We start from the raw sequence: 22233 nt of genomic DNA on the forward strand, positions 1-22233 counted from the left end.
GGGAATGCAAACTAGTGCAGCCACTTTGGAAAACAGTTTTGTCAGTTTCTTAGAAATTAAATTGACACTTACCACATGGACCAGCAATCCCTTTCTTATTTGTCCAAGGAAATCGAAGACTTATGTTTAGATAAAAGCCCTTGTGTAGATGTTTATAGAAGCTTTATTCATAATTGTCAAAATCTGGAAACAACCCTAAGGTCCTTTAACAGGTAGATAAATAAACCGTAGTTGGTTTATACAATGAAATACTACTCGGCAGTAAAAAGGAATAAACCATTGATATAGGCAACTTGTGGCTTAAACTGTTAAAACATACGTAAACATATGTATTTACATATGCTTGCAAAAGAAAGCAGACTCAGAAGCCTACATACTGCATGATTCCATTTATGTGACTTTCTGGAGAAGGCAAAACTAGAGGGATGGAGAACAGATTAGTGGTTGCTGGGCGGGGGGACAGGGGTGAGACATGGTGGGGGGGTGTTGCAGGAGGGAATTTTGGGGGTGATAGAACTGTTCTGTGTCTTGATTTTGGAGGTGATCACATAACTGCATTTGTCGAAATTCACAGAACTTTTCACCAAAAAGAGTGAATTTTACTGCATTAAATGTAAAAATGATTTCTAAAACAGGGGTGAGATATGAAATGATCTTATCGTTGGTTTAGCAGTTAAAGTTCACCTACAGTTCAGCAGTTAAACCTGTACTGTCAGTTGCTGGGCTGAAGGGTGCAATGGAGCCTTGTAGGACACACACAGAGGCTGGTCTGTGCATTCAGCTGAATTAAACTGTGCCGACCATTCATCTGCCCATCCTTACATCATTGTACTTATCATACTTGCAGTCCATTGCTGATGCTAAGGCTTAGCTCTAGACAGAAGTCTGCCACATGCAAAGGATGATACTACACTGTAGGGCCCGTAGCTTCTATCCTTAGACAGGTCAGGAGGCTGAGACTGGGAATCTGTTTATGAATTAGTACTAAGTGGGGGGTAGCCTAACCCCTGCTTCCTCAGGGAAGCTTTGCTTTGGTTCCATGGGGACAGCTGTTCATTCTTCTGTCTGTCTTCTGACTCCTTGTTTACTTTTCTCTGTATGTACCTGGAAACAGAATAATGTAATGGTAACCCTCAGGTTTTAGTGTTAGGCCTTGGTTTGGATCCTGGCACCAAAGAGTGATCTTGGGCAAGTAACTTAACTACTTTGGGCCTCAGTTTCTTCTTCTCTGAAATGGGACCAGTAATAGTGAGGTATGTATTATTATTGGTCCCATTTAATCCTTTGGGTGGTCAAAGGATTAAATGATAAAAAGCATGTGCAGCATATAGCCCAGCAGCTGACATGGTGAGCAGGCTATACATGAGAGTTGTTACTACAATCATTTTGATAGCCCTTATCACACTGTAGCACAGTGGCATGTCTACATGGGGGTCTCCTCCTCCAGACTAGGAACTTGGTGAAGACAGGCACTGATCTTGTTGATTTTTGTGTCTCCAGTGGTTAGCCCATTGCCTGTACATAAAGGATGCTGGCTGAATGTTAGGTAAATGGATAGATACATTGGCAAGTAGATATTGGGGGCAGGGAGTCTGAAAGCCTTGTCCCCATGGGTGCATTGTCATCACATCATCAGAAAGCACCCGTGAAGGACCTCTGATCTCATGGAGCTCAAAGGCATAAGCCACACTTCAGGCCTCCTTCCTCTGCACCATCCTGCAGGTGAGGCGCTGAGGTGGGCCGAGGTAGGGGTCGCCGGCTCTCAGCCTGGCTGAACAGCCCCAGATCCCCATTGGCTCTTCTCTCCTGCTTCAAGCTCCAGCTACCTTTGCTCTATTCAGTCTAGACCTACCTCCCTGCACTCAGACAGGGACATGGGCCCTAGAGGAAGACTGAGGATGAGGATTGTTCACAATGTGGGGGCTTGGCTCCCTTTCCTCCATGGGTGCCCATTCTCCTTGTGGGGCCCTATATGTGGAGCACTAACAGTTGTGGAGTTCTGCAGCTATCCAGATACTTGCTTTCAGTGACTGGATCAAAATACAGTGAACCGTCTTTATAACTGGATAGATAATAGGTGCCAGGAAAACTGATGTCAGCCTCACAGGAACTAGGAATGGTGAGCTCAGAGCTCTGGCCTTGGTCCTGCTCGGTTTACATTTATATCAGGGTGAATGTGGATGTGGGTATTGACGATACTGTGTTTATTAGGATTTATATAATAGTTGGGAGATAGGTCATGTCTCAAAAGATCAGACCAGTAGACCAGATTGAATAGGGAGGAATTAATCAGGATAAAGATTAGTTCCTGCTCTTAGGCTTCCAAATCCAACAATGCTTGTGCAAAATGAGGTGGACTGAGTTTCACTGAAGCACATGAAAAAGACCTAGGGCTTTTAGGTAATGCAAATTCAGTAAAAAGCCAGGAAAGTGATATGGCCACAAAAAACTAATGACATCAGGCTGGATTCAAAGAAGCATAGACTATAGAACAGAGGAGGTGAGTGACATCTCTACTGTCCGTGCTTGCCACCCTCACCTTGAATCTAGTGTTTAGTACTGACTGTCACACTTTAGAATGGACATTTACAACCTGAAACATCCGTGGTGGACAATCAGGATGATGAGGCAACTTAGTGGTAGTTTGTGTAAACAATGGTTGGAGAGATTTAGCTTGAAGAAGAAAGATTTGCTGGGGTCCCTGTAGCTGACAATACTTAAAGGGGTTCTTTGTGGAGGAGCTATTTGACCATCCTATGTGCCTCTAAAGCAGTGCTGTCTGATAGCACTTTCTGTGTGTTGGGGATGTTTTATATCTGTGCCGTGTAATAGCTACTAGATAGACAGGGTTGTTGAACAACTAAAATGTATCTATGAACCGAATTTTTAATTGAATTTTCATTAATTAAAAATTTAAGCTTTATAAGCTACATGTGGCTAGAGGCTACCATATTGGAGAGGATAGCTCTAGAGGGCAAATGAAAGAATAGGCTGGGGTCAGCAGATCTTTTCTATAAAAGGCAAAAGAGTAAATATTTTGGGTTTTGTGAGCCTTAAGCCTGTAACTACTACTCAACCCTCCTGTTGCGCAAAAGCAGTATAGATAAAAGAATAAATGCTACTATAATCCGGTAAACCTTTATGGATACTGAAATACTGAAATTTGAGTTTTAATATAAGCTTCACATGCCACAAAATACTCTCCTTTTGGTTTCTTTCAATTATTTAAAAAAAATGTTAAAAATGTGAAACCCCATCTCCACTGAAAATATAAAAATTAGCCAGGCATGGTGGCACACGCCTGTACCCAACTACTCGGGAGGCTGAGGCAGGAGAATTGCTTGAGCCCGGGAGATGAAGGTTGCAGTGAGCCGAGATCGCACCACTGCATTCCAGCCTGGCTGACAGAGTGAGATTCTGTCTCAAACAAAACAAAAATGAAAACTAAAAAACAAAAAAAACAAAACATTCTTAGCTCACAAGTTGAACAAAAATGGGTAGCAGGCTGGATTTGGCCTTCAGGCTGTAGTTTGCTGACCCTGGCTTAGCTATGGGTGGAGGCTTCAGGGAGTCATATATTAGTTTAATAAGGAAAGCAATGATTAATTAGAGGTAGCCAGAAATGGAATGAGCATCCTCAGTAAGTGGTGAGTTTCTTGTTCCTGAAGCGTTTAAGTACAGGCTGGATAATTATCTGGCAAGGGATGATATAGAAATGTGTTGGTTTAATACAAGTTATACTGGAATTTTCTTCAAATTCTGTAGGAGGATTGAAATCAGGATGACATATGACTGCTTTAAAATTCTACTTGCTTTGTAGAGGGAAGTTGTTTTCTCTTACTTAGTGCTTGCTCTCAGCCCCATGTTGCTGGATTGGGGACATATGGGGGTGGGAAGCTGGTTTCCTGGCTTCAGCAATTCTGCCAAGTGTTCAGGGACCCCTGGGATGTGCCTTCCTGGGGAGTTGGTTATGTCTGTTTTTATTTTATTTTATTTTATTTTATTTTATTTTATTTATTTTTTTATTTTATTTTATTTATTTTATTTAATTTTATTTTATTTCATTTCATTTCATTTCATTTTATTATTTTATTTTATTTTATTTTATTTTTTTATTTTATTTTATTTTTTTCCTCCTGCCTCAGCCTCCCAAGTAGCTGAGATTACAGGTGCATGCCACTACACCCAGTTAATTTTTGTATTTTTAGTAGAGACAGTGTTTCACCATGTTGGCCAGGCTGGTCTAAAATTCCTGACTTCAGGTGATCTGCCTGCCTCAGCCTCTGAAAGTGCTGGGATTACAGGCGGCCATGTCTGTTTATTTTCAAAAGGAGAGATTTTATTGGGAGCACCCAAGTCTTCCACACCCTAAGAAAGGACACTCCCCTGGCCAAATCCCACCGTATTCTATTATTTATTCCTTCTGTAGCAGACAAGGGAGCTGTGGTGAGGATGTGGGCTTACAAACCTTCACCTGTCAGTTAGGTACTTCCGTGGGGGGCCATGCCTCATTCTGTGACTGGAGAAGGTCCTCTCCAGCATTCTTTCCTCCAGGCATATCAGGAAACTGTTGTTCTCTGGGGAGTTCTGAGTCTTCATCCAAAATGAACTGTAGGACCAGAGTCCAAAGGCCTGCGCTTTGAAATGCTGACTGCCCAGGAGCCAACCATCCAGGCTTGTGGACTTCTAGAGCTTTGGTTATTTCTATTACTTTCAACTCTACTGCCTTGTTTTTCTCTTTTACCTGTCACCTGACTTCTGTCTGTTTCACTTCCAATCACCTTTTCTGCCCAAATACACACAAATAAAAAATAAATAGCCCCTTCCTGGAAGGAAGGGAGCTAAAAGTAGTGGTTTGAAGTTTTAAATTTTTTGTGCTTTTTTCTAAATCCCAGCCTGCCCTCAGCACAGTAGAGTTTCTCTACATCTTTATAAAGTACAGAATACTTAAAAAAAACTTACTGGGGAAAAATTTAAGCGTACACAGTAGACAGAAGAATGTAAGCAACCCCATGTGCTTATTGCCAGCTTCAACAGTGACCAGCTGCTGGCCAACCTCATGCCATCTACAGCCTCTTCCTTTATCTTGTATTATTTGGAAGCAAATCCACAGAAGCTTTGGACATGGTATGTTGACTCAGGTGTGCACTAACACCTCAAATCTCTGTATTCTGTTTCAGATAATTGCCTTTGATGAGTTAAGGACGGATTTTAAGAGCCCCATAGACCAGTGCAACCCTGTTCATGCGGTAAGTAGCGGGTGCTGGTGAGAGGAAGGTGCTGTCACCCCAGGCTACCCAGGGCCTAGGAAGGAGGGTGAGAATGTGAATGATTTGAATGTGTAAAGATCATGCTCGCCCTCACTGTGCCCCTCTACCTGGCTCAAGGGTGTGGAGGAGCCTTCTCGTTCTTGAAGTGTGCTGAGGTCTTGAGAAATGTTGCAAATCAGGTGTGACTGTCCCCATAACCCAGGGGAATAGTCTACTGTGCTGTGGCCCTTGAGTCCTCAAAGCCTGGTGCTCATGTGTTTTGGTTACTCATCCTTAAACAAGGACAGAGGCTCCATGTTGGCCAACATGCTTGCAGGCACGTGAGCACCATGAGTGGATGTCCGTGCTGCACTCTCCACTTGGGCACCAGGTTTCTCAGATGGAGATGTGGAGGGTGGGTTAATGCGCAAAGTCCCTAGCACCATATCCATCACCCAGAAAGCATTCATCTCAGGTGGTTCTGTGGGTCTGAGGTCTGCTCACCTCTGCCTGGAGAATTTGGTGCAGTCTGAGTGTCCTGGTCTGGGTTCGAGTTGTGAAAGGCCGCCTGCCCCAGCATGCGTGGTTCCTGGCGTCTTCCTGCTTGTCTGGCTTGGCAGGCCCTACATGCTGCCCTTCCCCCGTGCCCCGGCTATGCCTCTGACTGGGAGCTTCTGCATGGATGCTGGGTGGAAATGGGTGTTTTGGCTGTTTCTTTCCCTGGTCAGTGCAGTCCATGTCCCAGAGCCAGGGACCAACCCTGTATGTGGACAGAGCCTTTTCCAAATTACTCCAGACCTGCTCTTCTGAGTTCAAAGGGTGGTACACACAGTTCATTCAAATGTGTTTCTCAATCCAAATTCACTGGTCCTCTGTTTAGTTGAAGTTCCTTCCAGGCCATGGTTTCCAGCACTAAGGCAACTTTTTGCCTCTTGGAGTAGCTTTGTTGACCTTTTCAGCCAGAAGTTGTAGAGAGAACAACGGGCTCTGCTAGCATGATACCATCTTAGCCTGGAATGTTTATGGCGTCACTCAGCAGGGACAAAGAGGTCTCTTATCCTTAGCTGCAGGCCCCATAAAGAAGGATATGCTTTTAGGGAGGTACCAAAATACCATATGGAAGAACCAGGATTCAGTGTCCCCTTCTATAAAGTAGAGAGTTATTACTGGATTTGTCGTTTATTTTGAGTTTTTACTATGTGCTAGGAACTTTATATACATAATCTGTAATCCTCACAGAGGATATTTGCGAGACAAACATCATTAACCCAATTTATAAACCACTAAATGGACTCTTTTGTACAGGGATTTATAGGTCATGAGTGCTGGAGCTAGGACTTGAACCCAGGCTTACCTGTCTCCGAAGTCTGCCATCCTACCATCTACCCTGTGTTGCCTCTTTTAAGAGACCTGATTTTATAATATCTGAGGCCTGCTTTGGCGTCAAATTTTTTGATTCCATGAAATAGAGCCGAACTCTTTCAAAGCAAATTTTGATGCAAGTTTAAAGAACCTGCAAAATCCACTTTAAAACTTACTGTATTTCATGAACTTATAACTATTAAAATCCATTTGTTTCCATCTACCAGCCTCACCATGCATCTGGGATAATTTGGATCTGCTAGGCCTGAAAGGTTTCACTCCGGGTCTCATGTCTTTCTGGATGTTTTTATGCTTGGCACCGACATTACATGCCTGGTATGTCAGTATCTACCAGGTGCAGTGAGCAAGTCTAGTCTGAGAGACCTTCATTTAGGAATGCCAGGGAAGACAAGAACCTACTTTCCTTCCTTCTAATTGTTTGGGCTCAAATTAATAGGCAGCTCACTTAGAACACCCAAAGCTTTCTTGTCTGATTCCAGGGCAAATGCTAGGGAAGGAATTTTTCCTACCACTCAGTTCTATCATGCAGATTCCATGCTGGGTTGCAGGTGATTGGTGAAACCACAGAATATTTTTGTGGAACCCTTTCCATCTCACCATGGCAAAGAATAAGGAAATTTAGACAGAATAAAGAAAATCAGGACTAGTATATGCTCTCCAGGGAGCTTCTGTGAAAGGCCAGTGCAGGAATAGAATTTGCACATAGTAGGTGCTCCATAGCTATTTGTCGATTAAACAGTGGGTGAATATTGAAGTGGTGGCATAGAAGTTAAATCTCAATTCAGTTTTTTTACTCCTATTATTAAAGGCACATTTCTAATTAGTTAACTGATTAATTAAGGAGCCTGGGCCCTATGAAGTTCATGAACAGAATAAAGACTCTAGGTGCCCCATGGAGAAAACTCTTGTCTCGGATTGAAAACAAAAACAAAAACAAATAAAAACCCTAAATGGAAGACTGCTAGACACATTTTCCCAGTTCTTATGCTGTTACTCCCTGGCAGGAAGTTAAATGCTTCAGATGCCTCTTTTAACTCTTCTGTGAGCTCTTAGACCTCTATAGAGTCCCCAAAGCAGCATTTCAGACTCAGGTGGCTTAAAAAAGCTACTTCACTGATTGGTGACTCCAGCCCTGGAAGGACTTGTGTGTCACCAATAATTACTGATCCATATGATATGTCTCTCAATGAGGGCATGAGGCCCATTTGAATTTAAGATGCCCTGAAGCTCCCAATATTGTTGGGCCCTATGGGATGGAAAGGAGGAGGAATGCTCTGTTTTACCCCTCGTTTCTCATGTTTTCCCTTCCTTTTAACAGCAGGGCATTCATTACTTTAAAGTAATGGTAGATGTTGTCCTTTAGTGGCTCTGGCTTGCTGGAAAAGGAGCTAGTGTGTGTCTTGTAGCATTCTGTTTCATGCGTATGTGCACATAAGTATGTGTGCTTGCATGTGCACACGTATGAGGAGGATTCAGTGTGTCTTTCTAGCCATGTGGACACTAATTTGTCCAGATGTGGGCTCCTTCCTCTGGGCTTACAGGATGCACAGGAATCACTATATTTACTGTATTTATGATTTAATTAGGGAAATGAAGTGTCCCAGCCACCTGTCCTTTCCAGATCCACGAGGAATCTCATTACCATTCCATCTATGGCAACCAAATTGCCTCAGTAATGAAGCACCGGGAGACGTCACAGCTGTGTTCAGTGTGGCTTTGGAAATCGTTAAAGTCATTGAAGGAAAAGGGAGGCAATGGCATTTAGTGCATGATGTGGGCATCATCACCTGCCCAGCCACGGGCCATCATCTCATCTTCCCTTGGCAGTGAGCCAGGCCTTGATAGACTCGAACTTCTTAAAAAGCCTTAGCCTGGGGGCATCACTGGTGTCTAATTTAGTAGGGAGATTGCTTCTGCCAAGTAGACTCACTTTAGAAAAATGAAACCAGCAGGCAGATAACTTGTCTACCTTAGATACTAATGAGGGCACATACGGTCTTCGAGATCCAAGTGGGAAGGCCTCCTGGGAGGGCCGGCTGCACTCTTTAGGATGTTCCGTGAGCACGAGGTACTATTTGGCAGTTTGACCACCTTATGTGTACATGGAAGCTGAGAGAGACTTTGTAGATAGAAGAACAGAAATCCATGCTGGACTGAGAGGGAAGGTGAGCCCATGCTGTTTGCTGGGAGAGTTCTGTTAAGAGCAAATGACCATGACAAGGTACAGGGAAGAAAGTCAGAAACTCTTAGAAAAAGCCACTGGGTGGGAGCATGCTGGCTATGTGCCCATGAGGGCTCTCTGATGGGTTCTGCCTCCGCTTTTGGGGCTGATTGCAGGGCCTTCTCATGCTGTTTTAGCAGAACCCCTAACCTCCCCTCTCGTTTCTTTCTTGTGCATCCTGATAGAGGGAACGGCTGAGGAACATCGAGCGCATCTGCTTCCTTCTGCGAAAGGTCAGTGTGGCAGCTTCGTGCTGGAGGATAGAGGATCACATGGTGGTGGGTAGGCACACAGTGAAAGAGGCTGGTGAGGCTCAGTGCCTGCTCCAGTCCTGTCCACCAGGAAGGCAAAATGGTGGCAGGGAAAGGGGGAGGTGGGAGCAAGTGATCAGTTCTTTGGAAACCTCCAGAGACAAGAGGAGCTAATTAAAGGAGGTGGCCATCAATCAAAGTGTCAGGACAGCACTGGATATTTGCGAGTGCCCTCTGATTGGAGTTGGAAGCTCTTTATCTTTGCATGATGATGGATGGCATTTCCAGCTGCTATTATCACAGAGCTTTTGTTCCTGTCTGGGGCTGGGCTCAGGAACACTCGCTGCCGACCTTGGGATGCTGGGTTTCCTTTGAGGTTGCGGCCTGTCACTCAGCTTTGCAATTTGATTGTCAGCATCACTGGGAATGCTGAATGGGTGGGATGAGGGGGTGTTATTAAAGGCAGAGTCACATCATTCAGAGAGTTGCTCTGAATGGATGGGTAGTACATTACAGCTTCCCCAGACTCATTCAGGAAGCACATGTGGGCACACATAGTTCAAGCTTGGTATTTAGCATAGCTCTGTGCCATAGCTGGGGGGCCCTGTGTCTCTTTCCCAGGAAAGTGTGTGCTTTTTGCCGCAAAATATGGAGAACAGCAACTTGCCGGTAAAATAACCAAAGGACATCCCTAACCTCTGTACAGAGTGGATGAACTACAGGCCATAAGAAAGCCACCTGTCAGCCCAAAAGGAGTTTTTGAGCCTTATATGAAATAGGACAGAAATAAAATGTTATGCCAGTGTTGATAGAAGGGGAAAATACTTTGCAAGGTTTTAAAGGTTTTTTTCTGTATTTTAGTAATGATACCTTTCATTGAGAGAGAGCTTAAAGAAACAGCCAGTTATTTTTCTAACTAATTACTTGTCCTTTAGTATCTTCTAAGAGAGTCAGTGCATTAGAATCCCATATCTTGTATGATACAGCAGGGAAATATGCTTGGATAAAACCTATATATGAAAATATTTGTGATCCAAGGAATAAAGAATGATTAGGAAAATAACAATATGAATTCATAAATTTATAAATTATTTTTCCAGATAATATCTTGGATACCCATAACCTGCTCCAGCCGGCACTTCTATAGTCTCTGGTTTGTTCTTTAAGACTTGACAGCTAAGTGACATAGAATGGATCAAGACAAAATCAAAGTTTTGCCTTTCAGACTCCAAGTTGCCCCTTTTTCTCCCATCCTGAATATATTATCCTGTATTCTCTGACAGAACAATGTTCCATATCCATCACCTTTTAGCCTTGCTTATTCTTTTATACTGCTTGACCACTGACTCTGGCCAGGTAGCAGGCAATGGCCAAGGTCCTGTGGCCCACAGACTTGCAGCCCTGGACCTTTTAAAGGTCAGAGCCAAGGGTATGAAAGTAAGTACACTATGCAAGAATTAGTGTTACTTTTTGCAAATTTGCATATTGTTTGCATAAGTTTCTTTAAACAATAAACTGAGGCATTTTACTCCAAGAAACTCTGTACTCTACCTTTTCCTGCCTTTTGCCCCTTTCATTTGTACATGCTCCTTTCTCCCATGCCGCTGCCTCTGCTGCAGCTTCTGGGAGGTCAAGTGCAGTTGTTGTTCATGGTCATGGAAAATACCAGGGAGAAAAGGTAGACATCAGAGGACATGAGACAGTGACTTCAAGACTTTAGGTGTTGTCACTGCGTGATCACACCTTCTGCAGCCTGACAGTTTTCTTGCTCCCACGGGGAGTGGCACCGGAGTGGCCAGTACCTCTGCACTAACTCAACGCAGAAATAGGCCGTGTACCTACAACTATATTTATTTATTTGAGACAGGGTCTTGCTCTGCCACCCAGGCTGGAGCACAGGGGTGCAATCATAACTCACTGCAGCCTTGAATTCCTGGGCTCAAGTGACTTTCCCACCTTGGCCTCCTGAGTAGCTGGAACTGCAGGCATGCACCACCATGCCTGGCTGACTTTTTTATTTTTTGTAGAGATTGGTTCTTCCTTTGTTGTCCAGGCTGGTCTCAAACTCCTGGCTTCAAGTGATCCTCCCATCTTGGCCTCTTGAAATGATGAATTACAGGGGTGAGCCACCATGCCCAGCCCAGCTTGCTTGCTTTCTTTGTGGAATCTCCCTCCTCCTCTAGTCCTCTTGCCCTAAGCACATCTACTTTTAACAACTGGTTGTTAGTGTGCCCTGGATACCTGAGGTTGTTTTCAGTGATGTCGTCATTGTTACAGGACCACCAGCTTCATACCAGGACCACCAGCTTTGCACCCTTGCACAGTAACAGACCAATACACCGAGACGATGGGAGTTGCAGCAGAGAAAGAGCTTAATAATTGTATGGCAGCCAAATGAGGCACCAGGGAGTCTCACATCCCCCTCCTCCAGAAGTTTTGGGCTGGGGTTTTAGAGGGAATTTTGGTGGGTAGTGGGCTGAAGAACAGGGGGTTGCTGATTGATTAGGGCATGGGAGATGAAATCATAAGGAAGGAGAAACTTCATTCTTGTCCTAAGTCAGTTCCTTGGAGGGAGTCCACAGATGGCTGGTGTCGGTGGGCCTGATGGAATCAGGATCTAGAAAATATCTCAAATGGGAAACTTGAGGTTTTTGAATGTTAAAGATGTTGTATATAGATGTTAGGACCTTGTGACAGAGGCGATGGGACTTTTAAGCAGTATGCGGCTATAAGGAGGTGGGCTGCAGGGCAAGCTGGTTAATGCTTAGTCATGCTTCTGTTTAAAGCTTATGCTTTTGTTAAAAGTCGAGCAATTTTGTTTTATTAATTTAATGAGGATCATTTCAACATAATTTCTTTCGGAATGTAATTTCAAATTATAGGTGCTTCTGTCTGTCTGGCCCTTGAGGTCTGGCTGTAGCTCATGTGTTATTTAGCTTAAGTTGGTAACACTACTCTCCCAAAGGCATTTAGGTCCTAGGCATGCAGATCTGTCTTCTCTCACTGGAATGCCAGTTCTGGATGGTCAGCAATTTTGTTTCATTCACCATCATAGGTTGTGGCATAGAATGTAGAGCAATGCATAGCCCATTGAAGGTGCTTAGCGAGTATTTACTAAGTAAGTGAATGAATGCCAACTTTCTGGCTCTTCTGTCATCTAAATCCTTCTTCTTGGAAACACTGGCTTAGTCAATAATCTTTCCATTTCTTCATTTCAGTACTGTCCATGACATAGTACAAAATTTACATATTTTACTACATTTATTCCTTATATAAGATTTATAGGCCAGGCATGGCGGCTCACACCTGTAATCCCAGCACTTTGGGAGGCCGAGGTGGGCAGATCACCTGAGGTCAGTGACCAGCCTGGCCAACATGGTGAAACCCCCACAAATTAGCCGGGCATGGTGTTGTGCGCCTGTAATCCCAGCTACTCGGGAAGCTAAGGCAGGAGAATTGCTTGAACCCAGGAGGTGGAGGTTGCAGTGAGCCGAGATCGCGCCATTGCACTCCAGCCTGGGCAACAACAGTGAAACTGTCTCTCAAAAAAAAAAAAAAAAAAGATTTGTATTTAAAAATTGAAATTAACTCAACATTACATTCATTACTGACACAGAAGATCTCCGACCTACAGTGTCTTCTGTCTGATTTTCTTCCATAATGCTTATACCCTCTGCCCCCTTGTAGTCTGTATTTGAACCATCCTAATATCTGCTCTCACCAATTCTGGGACCTTTGTATTTGGAAGGTTTTGGTGAAGTGCGCAAACTTCTACTGCTTCCAAATCCTGCCTCTCTCCTTATTATCCTTGTAACTCACAGCGTGTGCCTCAGTGTGACTGTAAACTAGGGGTGAAAATAACAGGACCGTGCTCATACAGGTGTGTGAGAATTAAATGAGATAATATGGTACATCTGGCTCATAAGTGTACAATGCATATTAAATGTTATTATTATCATCCTGACCCTTAGATTCTACCTAAAACCCTTTATAACATCACTAAGCACACACTTGGCCAGCCGAGATAATCCTTGGCTGGTTGCACCCCCTCTTAGCATCCCCTCCCGTTTGCTTAGGTAAGTGCCGTTTGGTGTTTGAGCAGCATCATAAGGTGGGCCGGCCTAGGCCTCCTCCGTCCTGTCTCTCTCATTTCGAATGGGCTTCTGAGTTCTGATTCCCAAGCTGTGAGCATGTGTTGGGGATGGCGGGGAGGGTTAATGGGTCTAGTTAGCAGCACCACCTTCTGGGAACTGCACCTTCCAAGAATTTCTTGGAACTAGCCTCCTAAACACCCTAGAATGTGATGCATCTCAGCAGCTGATTGTTGTTAAACCACCTCCTCAGCTTTCTTGGGAGAAAGGAAGGGATTTTCAAAGTGGATCCATTTTTAGCTCCGTAATTATCAGAAAATGTGTTCTTTGGGTAATTGTCTGAACTGCAGGATTCTTGTGTTGACTTGTGCTCATGATTCATTTTTCTTGTGGCAAGAGCCACTTGCCTCTTGAGCAACTCTCCCCACCAGCGCACATCATAAGCTCTGTGGGGCCCCTACAAAGTGCAGGTTTGGGAGCAGGAAGCATCCTGGAAGGCAGAGGTTGGTGTGATTGCTGCTTTCGGGCATATAAAGGATTCTCATGGGGAGGAGGCTGACTCCTGTTGCATCTGCAAGTTTAGCGAGTGGTTCGAGGAGATTATCTTAAATGTGAGCCCAAATGATTGGTATGAGAATAAGGAGAAACGTGCTTCATCATTGGTAGTCATCAGACTTTGGGACTGATTGTGAAATGTTCACATCCCTTAGACCAAGTTACGTTTTTTTATTTTTATTTTTCATTTTTTGAGACACAGTCTCACTTTGTCGTCCAGGTTAAGTACAGTGGCACGATCTCGGTTCACTGCAACCTCTGCCTCCCAGGTTCATGTGATTCTCCTGCCTCGGCCTCCTGAATACCTGGGACTACAGGCATGTGCCACCACGCCCGGCTGATTTTTGTATTTTTAGTAGGGATGAGGTTACACTATTTTGGCCAGGCTGGTCTCAAACTCCTGACCTCAGGTGATCCTCCCACCTCGGCCTCCCAAAGTGCTGGGATTACAGGAGTGAGCAACCGCACCCAGGCCCTTAGATCAAATTAGACAAGTTTGTGCCTGAGATGATTTTGAGTTAGACTGAGCCTGCCCAATGGCAGGGGCATTTAGTTGTATAGTTTGGGATGTCCCTTCTGGCTTGACAATTCTGTGATTCTCCAGTTCATGTCCCAGTTTCCTCAAGAATTTGTCTGTTCCCCTGACATTTGTGGATGTAAAAAGCTGTAGTGGGGGGATTATTTTCATTCTCTCATTGGGCATTCTCATCACCACATGGAGGAGAAGGGTATGTGGGTAGGATTTGGGGGTGAGTGGGCCGTTGAGTTCACTGGGGAGCCTGGTGGGAAGGGGCAGGTGCTCCAGGTTTAGTATTGGAAATGCAGTGGTGATATGACCATAGGTGTTCCCACTAATGGGCACCTGTGTCTGTTCCTTGTTAAAGCTTCCCAGAGCCACAGCTCTGTCTTACGGAGGAGTTATGATGTGAAGTGAGGCTGCCAGTAGCAGCCTGAACCCACTGCAGAAATTCCATGATGTGGTTCTGGAAGCAGGGGTTGGAGGAGATGGGGAGTGGATATGACACTTTCGCAGTGAAAAGTGAGTCTTGTTAAATGAGGAGATTGCATTATTATTAATGCTTCCTTACCCTCCCCTCTCTCCAGGACTGTCTACATAATTGGCAGGGCCTCGTGAAAAATGGCAATGTGAGGCTCCATGTCGGAAACTGATGCCCAACATTCAACCAAAGGTGGGGCTCTTCCCAGCGCAGGGCCTTGTGCAGCTGCACAGGTCACAGGTCCCTGAAGCAACTGAGCCTGGTCTCCGTGACCTTTGCATTATGATTTTGCTGTTCTTCCTCCTATAAGCCGAGTGTATTTCCTCTCCCCACTGATACTTGGCTCTGTCGGGTGACAGGATTTGTCCACTGCAAAGTACGCAGGCGTGGGAGTGTGTGTCAAGGCTGTGAGAGTCATTGGATATTTCTGTTCTCCCCTCTGAAATTCTGTCATTGGCAAGACCAATCCACTAGTTCAAGGAGGATGAGAGGCATGGGGAACCTACCTGAGCCCACCTGTACCTCAATGCCAAGCCTGCTAGAGCCAGTGACTGCCAACCATCCTTTAGATGTGTGAGCAAGTATAAATGGTTATTGTTTTAAGGCACTGTATTTTGGAATGATTTGTTACATAACATTCTTATGGCAACATTCCTGACATGCGTGGATGTAAAAAGCTGTAGTGGATGGATTATTTTCATTCTCTCATTGGGCAGAGTATCTTAGCTCCTGGTATCTCATTGATACCATAAACATGTGGCACTTCTATAAGGGGAAAACTTTTTTCTTAAAGTGATGTTATTCTTTGCCAGAGTTCAGCCATTTGTTCACTCTACAAATTTACACATAGATGGTTCAAGCTTTGTTCAAATTTCTTTGTCCTAAGTGGAGGCTACTAAGTACATTTATAAACCAGAACTTAGGGAAAGACCCATGTTGCTTTGGTGCACAGTATTTGTCATGTGCTAACAACCAGGAAGGGCTGGGTGCAGTGGCTCTTGCCTGTAATACCAGCACTTTGGGAGTCAGGAGGATTGCTTGAGCCCAGGAGGTTGTGATCAATGTGGGTAACATAGTGAGACCCCCATCTCTACAAAAAATAAATAAATAAAAATAAAATAAAATTAGCCAGGCATGGTGGTGCATACCTGTAGTCCCAGCTGCTCAGGAGGGGGAGGGGGAGGTGGGAGGATCACTTGAGTCCAGGAGGTTCAGACTGCAGTGAGCCAAGGTCATACCACTGCACTCCAGCCTGGGTCAGTGTGAGACCCTGTCTCTAAAAACAACAACTGGGAGGAATGGAGAAGATATTGCCTTTTTTTTCCCCCTAATTACTGCACTCCTTGCCACAAGGGATTGATTGGATTTCAGTTCTTTTTAGCTGTCAATATGGTTCTTCCTACAGGGCTCTGGAGGGAATGGCATATTTTAATTGAGGGACATGATACAGTGAAAAGGGACACATAAACTCAGAGGCAGTTGTGTGGAGTGCCTTAGAGAGACCATCGTTGACGTAGAAGTTTTCCAGATCAGAATTCTCCGTTTCTTGGGGGGATTTCTGAAGCATGGAAATAGTGATGCCGACTACTCTATGCCTTTAAAAGTATTAACTCCTTTAATCTCACAACAACCCTATGAAGTAGTCATCATTAAAAGTCACACTTAACAGAAAAGGAAATTGAGGCTTAGAGAGATGAAGTATATATCTGAGAGTCTCCTGTTTCTTAAGTGGTAGAGCTGGGATTTGAAGGCAAGCCCATGTGACCAGAGTCCACATTTCTAATCACCACATTATAGGGGAGATTGTTGCTTCTTTTCAAAACATGCCGCTTAAGGACCACCGCTACAGTAACATGGCTCAGCTATTTTAAAGGGAAGCTACGGATACTGAAACCACATAGTACCTCCGAGAGCCTGTAAGATGCTTGGCTCACTGTTGATGGGTCCGAGTGGATTCTTTTAAGGCTTTTTTTCTAATTTCATTTAACTTCTTTGTAGGGTAGTTCACCCCTGGAGGGAATATTTGAAGAAAAGTAAAAATATCCTGGAACAAAAGTTGTAACTAGTTCAGAAACCCATGTCTCATGCATAATTTATTTTCAGACACTTTCCGTGGCAAACTCCTTGTTAGTCAGAGGGAAAGAAGGAACATTTTCCTTGATGTGTAAACAGTGGTGCTGTCATGGGGCTGCTGAACCAGAAGTTGGAGGGGACATGTCCTCACCTCACTCCTCCCGTAGGGCCGCAGCAGGCAAACTGAAGGACTTTACAAACAAATCCCTAACACATGGGCACAGGCTTTTCACTGGGGATCTGGGTAGCTGGTTGGCCCTCTCTGTTGTCCTGATAATAAGGTATCGAACCAGTTTACAGCAAACACCATTTATTTCTCATGAGTCCATGGGTCATGTGGTCAGTTCTGTTGATCTTGGCTGCACTTGGGCACAGGGGATGTTCTTCTGGTCTTGGCTGGAGCTCATTCTTGTATCTGGTGGGCAGCAGGCCATTAGCTCATCTCAGTCAGCCTCAGCCACATCTCATCCTCCAGTGACCACCTGAGGCTTGTTCTCCTGGTGTCATAGAGAAGCAAGAGAAGAAGTGGAAATGCGCAAGCACCTTTTCAAGCTTTGGTCAGCGTGGAGGCACTACAAAGTTAAGGGCAAAGGATGTGGATATTCTTCAGTGAGACCTTGCTGCCTTGATTGTGAAAATTCCTATGCTAGGATCATATCAGGAAGTAGCAAATGTTAGAGTCTGCTGGTCTCCAGTATTCGTCATTAATGGAACTGATGGTTTCTAATTTTTTTTGCATATCAAGAGCACCTCTGGAGATGTTTCAACATATATCTGCTTAAGAATCACTTCCAGAAGTTCTGTTCTGGGAGTTCTTGGGAGGGTCCAGTCATCTGTATTTTGAAAATGCCCCGTGGAGGGGCCACGGTAGAGAAACACTGTGGGAAATATTTGGTGACTTGAGTATTTAGTAGATGTTCTGGTGATTCCTAAGCAGTGCCAGGATGACTCCCCGGGGTCTGGAGAACTGGATCTGTGGAGGAGGACAGGAGAGGGAGAAGAGCTTCCACCCAGAGAAGTTGACAGCAGACAGATGTTACAAGCTGCCAGCTCCTTTGCAAACAGCCCAGGATGAGCTGAGCCCTGGACTTGAGGAGCATTTCCACAACTTGCCATCTCCTAGCTGTGTGTGGAGAGAACACCTTCCTCGCCTGAGACACAACAGAAGGTTGCTTTTGAGATGAATGTGGGGCCGTCACAACCAGTTTCAAAAAGTAAAGAAGTCCAGCAGCCCTCATGGCAGCAGGAGGAGAAACCCTAAAATCATCAGAGACCTTAGGATGCATCATTGAGAGGGTCCCTAAACCTGGCTGTGCCTCACATTGAATCTGGATCGATGATTAAACATACGACTCTGAAAGGCAGGTTCCTATCCACCCAGGATAGTTAGTTTTGTCTGCCACCCTGGCTAGGTCATGGTGCCCAGATATGTGATCTAACATTGTTCTGGTTGTTTCTGTGAGGGTGTATTTTTTGGATGAGATTAACATTTAAATCGGACTTTCATTATATGAAAAAGACACATGCACACGCGTTTATAGCAGCATAATTTGTAATTACAGAATTATGGAACCAACCTAAATGCCCATCAGCCAATGAGTGGAAAGAAAATGTGGCATGTATGCACCATGGAATACTACTCAGCCATGAAACGGAATGAAATAATGGCCTTTGCGGCAACTTGGCTGGAACTGGAGGCCATTATTCTAAGTGAAGAAACTCAGGAATGGAAATCCAAATATCATATGTTCTTACTTATAAGTGAGAGCTAAGCTATGAGGATGCAAAGGCATAAAAATGATATAATGGGCTTTGGGGATTTTGGGGGAAGGATGGGAGGGGTGAGGGATAAAAGACTACACATGGGGTACAGTGTACACTGCTCAGGTGATGGTGCACCAAAATCTCATAAATCACCACTAAAGAACTTATCCATGTAACCAAACACCACCTGTTTCCCCAAAACTAGTGACATAAAATTACAGAAATAAATTGGACTTTGAGTAAAGCACATTATCATCCCTTCTGTGGGTGGGCCTCACTCAATCAGTTGAAGGCCTTACTAGAGCAGAAAGACCCAGCTCTCCTGAGCAAGAGGGGATTTGGCCAGCAGTCGACTTTCAGACCTCAACGGCAGCATTGACTGTTCCCTGGGTCTCCGGCCTGCCAGCCCACTCTACAGATTTTGAACTTACCAAATCTCTACAGTTGCATGAGCCTATTCCTTAAAATCTCTCTCTCTCTCTAAACACACACATACACACACACACGTGCACACACACACACATACACACACCCTGTTGGTTCTGTTTTCCTGGAGGGCCCTAACTAATGCACTCCCCTCAATTCTGGTAAGTTCAGGTTCAGTAGGTTTACAGAGAGGCCTGGAACTGCTGTGAACCGAACCTTCATAGCAACCTTGTGAGTTGGGTGAAATTATCTGCTCACCAGATGGTTAGTACCTTGTTCAAGGTCACCCAGCTCATAGGTCTGGTCCCCGAGTCCATGTTCACAGTCTTCAACCCTTGCTGCTTCCAATTCCTCACATTCATAGGAGTCAGTTATTTTCCATAACTTTACAGAGTTTGTTACCACTACCCTAGAGGCCAGTCTCTGCAGGGCCAGTGAAAAGAATGATGATCGCTCAGGCTCTCCTGTAGTCTCCACAGACCATGTGGACCAGATGAAAGTAAGCTGGTCCCCTTACTGCATTCATCGGCAGAGGCAGAGCAGATTCTCATGGCCTGACTTTCTCAGCAATAAAGATTTATGGACTCTGGGGAGTTTTGCTATGAGAAGTCACCAAATCATTGATTGTTCTGACAGAAACAATTTGGGTTTTCATAATATCCTTCTCCTCTCATTAACGTAACAAGGAACTCTGGGATTGTAGGATGTGCGAGAGTCAGGAAAGCGAATTGGGATATGGGTTTGGGGCTGTGAGTAACAGAGACCCACTATAACGTGACTGAAACACGATGGGGCTCACTCCGCCTTGGGAAGCCTGTCCAGGCTGGCACGGGGTGGGTGGGACTCGGCCTCACAAAGCTGTCTAGAGATCCAGGCTCCTCCCATCTTTGGAGCTCTGTCATTTTTAGGGAATTTCCTTGTCCATGTGGACCATGAGGACGTCACATCATGACCTTCTTTCAAGTAGCAGAATGGAGGAGGCAAGAGGAAAAGGGTCATTTCCTTGAAGAAAGTGACCCAGAAGTCACACACACCACTTCCCCTTAACTCTTTGGCCAGATCTTAGGCAAATGGCAGAATCTAGTCTTGATTCTGTGGGGCTATGTGCTCAGCTCAGCACCAGGGATTTTATTCCAGAGAAATGGGAGTGAGGACATTGGAGGACAGCTGCAGATCTCTGTGTCACGAGGGATGTCAGTCAGCAGAGCAACCTGTGCAGGACATGCAGCCCTGATGTGCACTCTGGAAAACTAAGGGCAGGAATGTGAGGTGGGAGAAGAGCAAGAAGAGGTGTCACAGGTTGAATGATATTAAATGGATCCTGGAGGAGGCTGGGCATGGTGTGGGTTGTGGGGAGCTCAGAAGTGCTGGGCGTTGGCTTTATGGAACAACCCAGTAGGTACCAATCTGAATTTATTCATTCATTCAACTGGAATTCATTTAGCACCTACCATGTACGTAGTCGGTTGTTATGTGCTGAAGGGAATAAATTGTGGGGGTGTGTGTAGTGTGTCAGTTGTGAAGACATGCTCAGTACAGCTAAAAGAAATCTTGCTTTTTCTCTGCATTCCTGCCTGAGAGTCCCTCAAAGCCCTGATCACCTAAAACCTTATATGGTAGTTGCCTGTACATGTATCTTACACAGTTGTATTCTTGAAGACAAGGCTCCTGTCCTTCTGGTTTCTGCAACTGCTACATTACTTAGCATGGGGTCAGATTCATGTTAGCTAGCAGCAAGGATTAGTTCACATGAGACTGGCAACCACAAATACCATGGGCTATGATTTTCATAATGTGTGAGCCGAAATTCTCACTGCTGAGCATGGGATAAAGACATGTGGAGAAGACCAGAGAAAGGCCGTGACAGGTGTGACATGCTTGTCACATCAGAGCACCCTCAGTGCCCAGTGGGTGAGCATTGTAATGGACGTAGTTAGAACGCTGGTTTTCGACTTTGGCTGTACGCTGAAATTGCTTGCGGAGGTTAAAACATCCTGTTGCCTCGGTCCCACCCCCCGGAATTTCTGAAGTGCAGCTTGGCATTTGTTTTTTTAACAGCTCTCCAGATGATTCTAATGTGTAGCCAAGCTGAGGATCACTGAGTGGGAGAATAGTGCAGGTGGGGAGGCATTTTCACTTTCCCTGTTCTCGAGGGTATGATTTAGAGAGCCATAATTTTCCAAATGGTTGCAGAGTAAAAGCAATAATTTGCCGACAGGTGCCCAAGTGGACTGAAGGAGTTACTTCGCAAATTCCAGAGAGATGGTCAGCCCAGCAGGATGACTCATTGCAAGTAATCCACGAGCCACGTGTTTTTCGTGGTGGGAACTCTGCTTCCAGATGCTTCATTTTCCAGAATGTGATGAGAAGTAAAGATTCTGGTTTTCAGCCCCCAGAATGCTCATCCTTCCAGCCACTCATTTTTGCCCTTTTCCAAATTGCTGAAGAAGCAAGAAACATTTCTGGGTCCTGTTTCTGGGCCACAAAATGGGCCAATCTTACAAATCCTAATAGCCTCTTATTCTTGGTAGCATCCAGTCTCTGCCTCTCACTCTTTCCAACTCCTACGGCTCCTCTCTAAAGGTAAAACCACACCAGCCTGTACCTAGGTGGGGACAATAAGAGAGAATTCCTCTGAGCTCCCAGCTTGTGCTGAATTAATTCGCATGCTCCAGACATATCTTCTCCCCACGGAAAAGCTGCGTTGCCAAGTTATCATGCTGGCTCCATTTGTAACTTCTATGGGACTTGTTATTCCTTAAGCAATTTGGGGCATTGGTCCTCCTCCAGAACTGAGTTTCACTGGCTCTGATTTCTAAGCTGTCTCTGTGGCACAGACAATTACACAACTCATGGAGTTTTGTTTCATTAGGATAAGACCCGGCAGTAGACAAGAAAATGCACTGAATAAGTTAAATGTGCTATACAAATGCAAAGTGCCATTATTATAAAGGGATAGAAAAGCCATCCTGTTTCCTTTCTGTATCAGCCAAATGGTCAAAGCAGTGATGAGATTCTGGAGGACAATGATCACCGATTATAGCACAAGGAGGTAGGCGGGGAACACGCAGCAAGAACAGCTCTGCTATTGTGGCCTTTCAGTGGTGACATCACTGCTGTTACCACTCAGCACACCAGCATAAGGTAGCACCAGTGCCACTGGTGTCCTGGTGGGAACCAAATAAAGGAGCCACTCAGGCAGGATGTACTGATAAATGACAA

The 22233-nt window shown here is 44.8% G+C and overlaps 1 protein-coding gene across 2 annotated transcripts in view; it reads left to right on the forward strand.

Annotated features, from left to right (window-relative positions):
* The window catches only part of CNIH3 (cornichon family AMPA receptor auxiliary protein 3), a 300156-nt gene that overhangs the window by 190680 nt on the left and 87243 nt on the right, over positions 1-22233 (forward strand). For both annotated transcript variants that reach the window (XM_023203656.1, XM_023203655.1), the window contains 2 exons: positions 5181-5249; positions 9039-9086. In XM_023203656.1, the coding sequence (XP_023059424.1) occupies positions 5181-5249; positions 9039-9086 (117 nt within the window). The remainder of the gene's footprint in view (positions 1-5180; positions 5250-9038; positions 9087-22233) is intronic.

Source organism: Piliocolobus tephrosceles, chromosome 1, assembly GCF_002776525.5.
Source record: "Piliocolobus tephrosceles isolate RC106 chromosome 1, ASM277652v3, whole genome shotgun sequence".
Lineage (NCBI taxonomy): Eukaryota > Metazoa > Chordata > Mammalia > Primates > Cercopithecidae > Piliocolobus > Piliocolobus tephrosceles.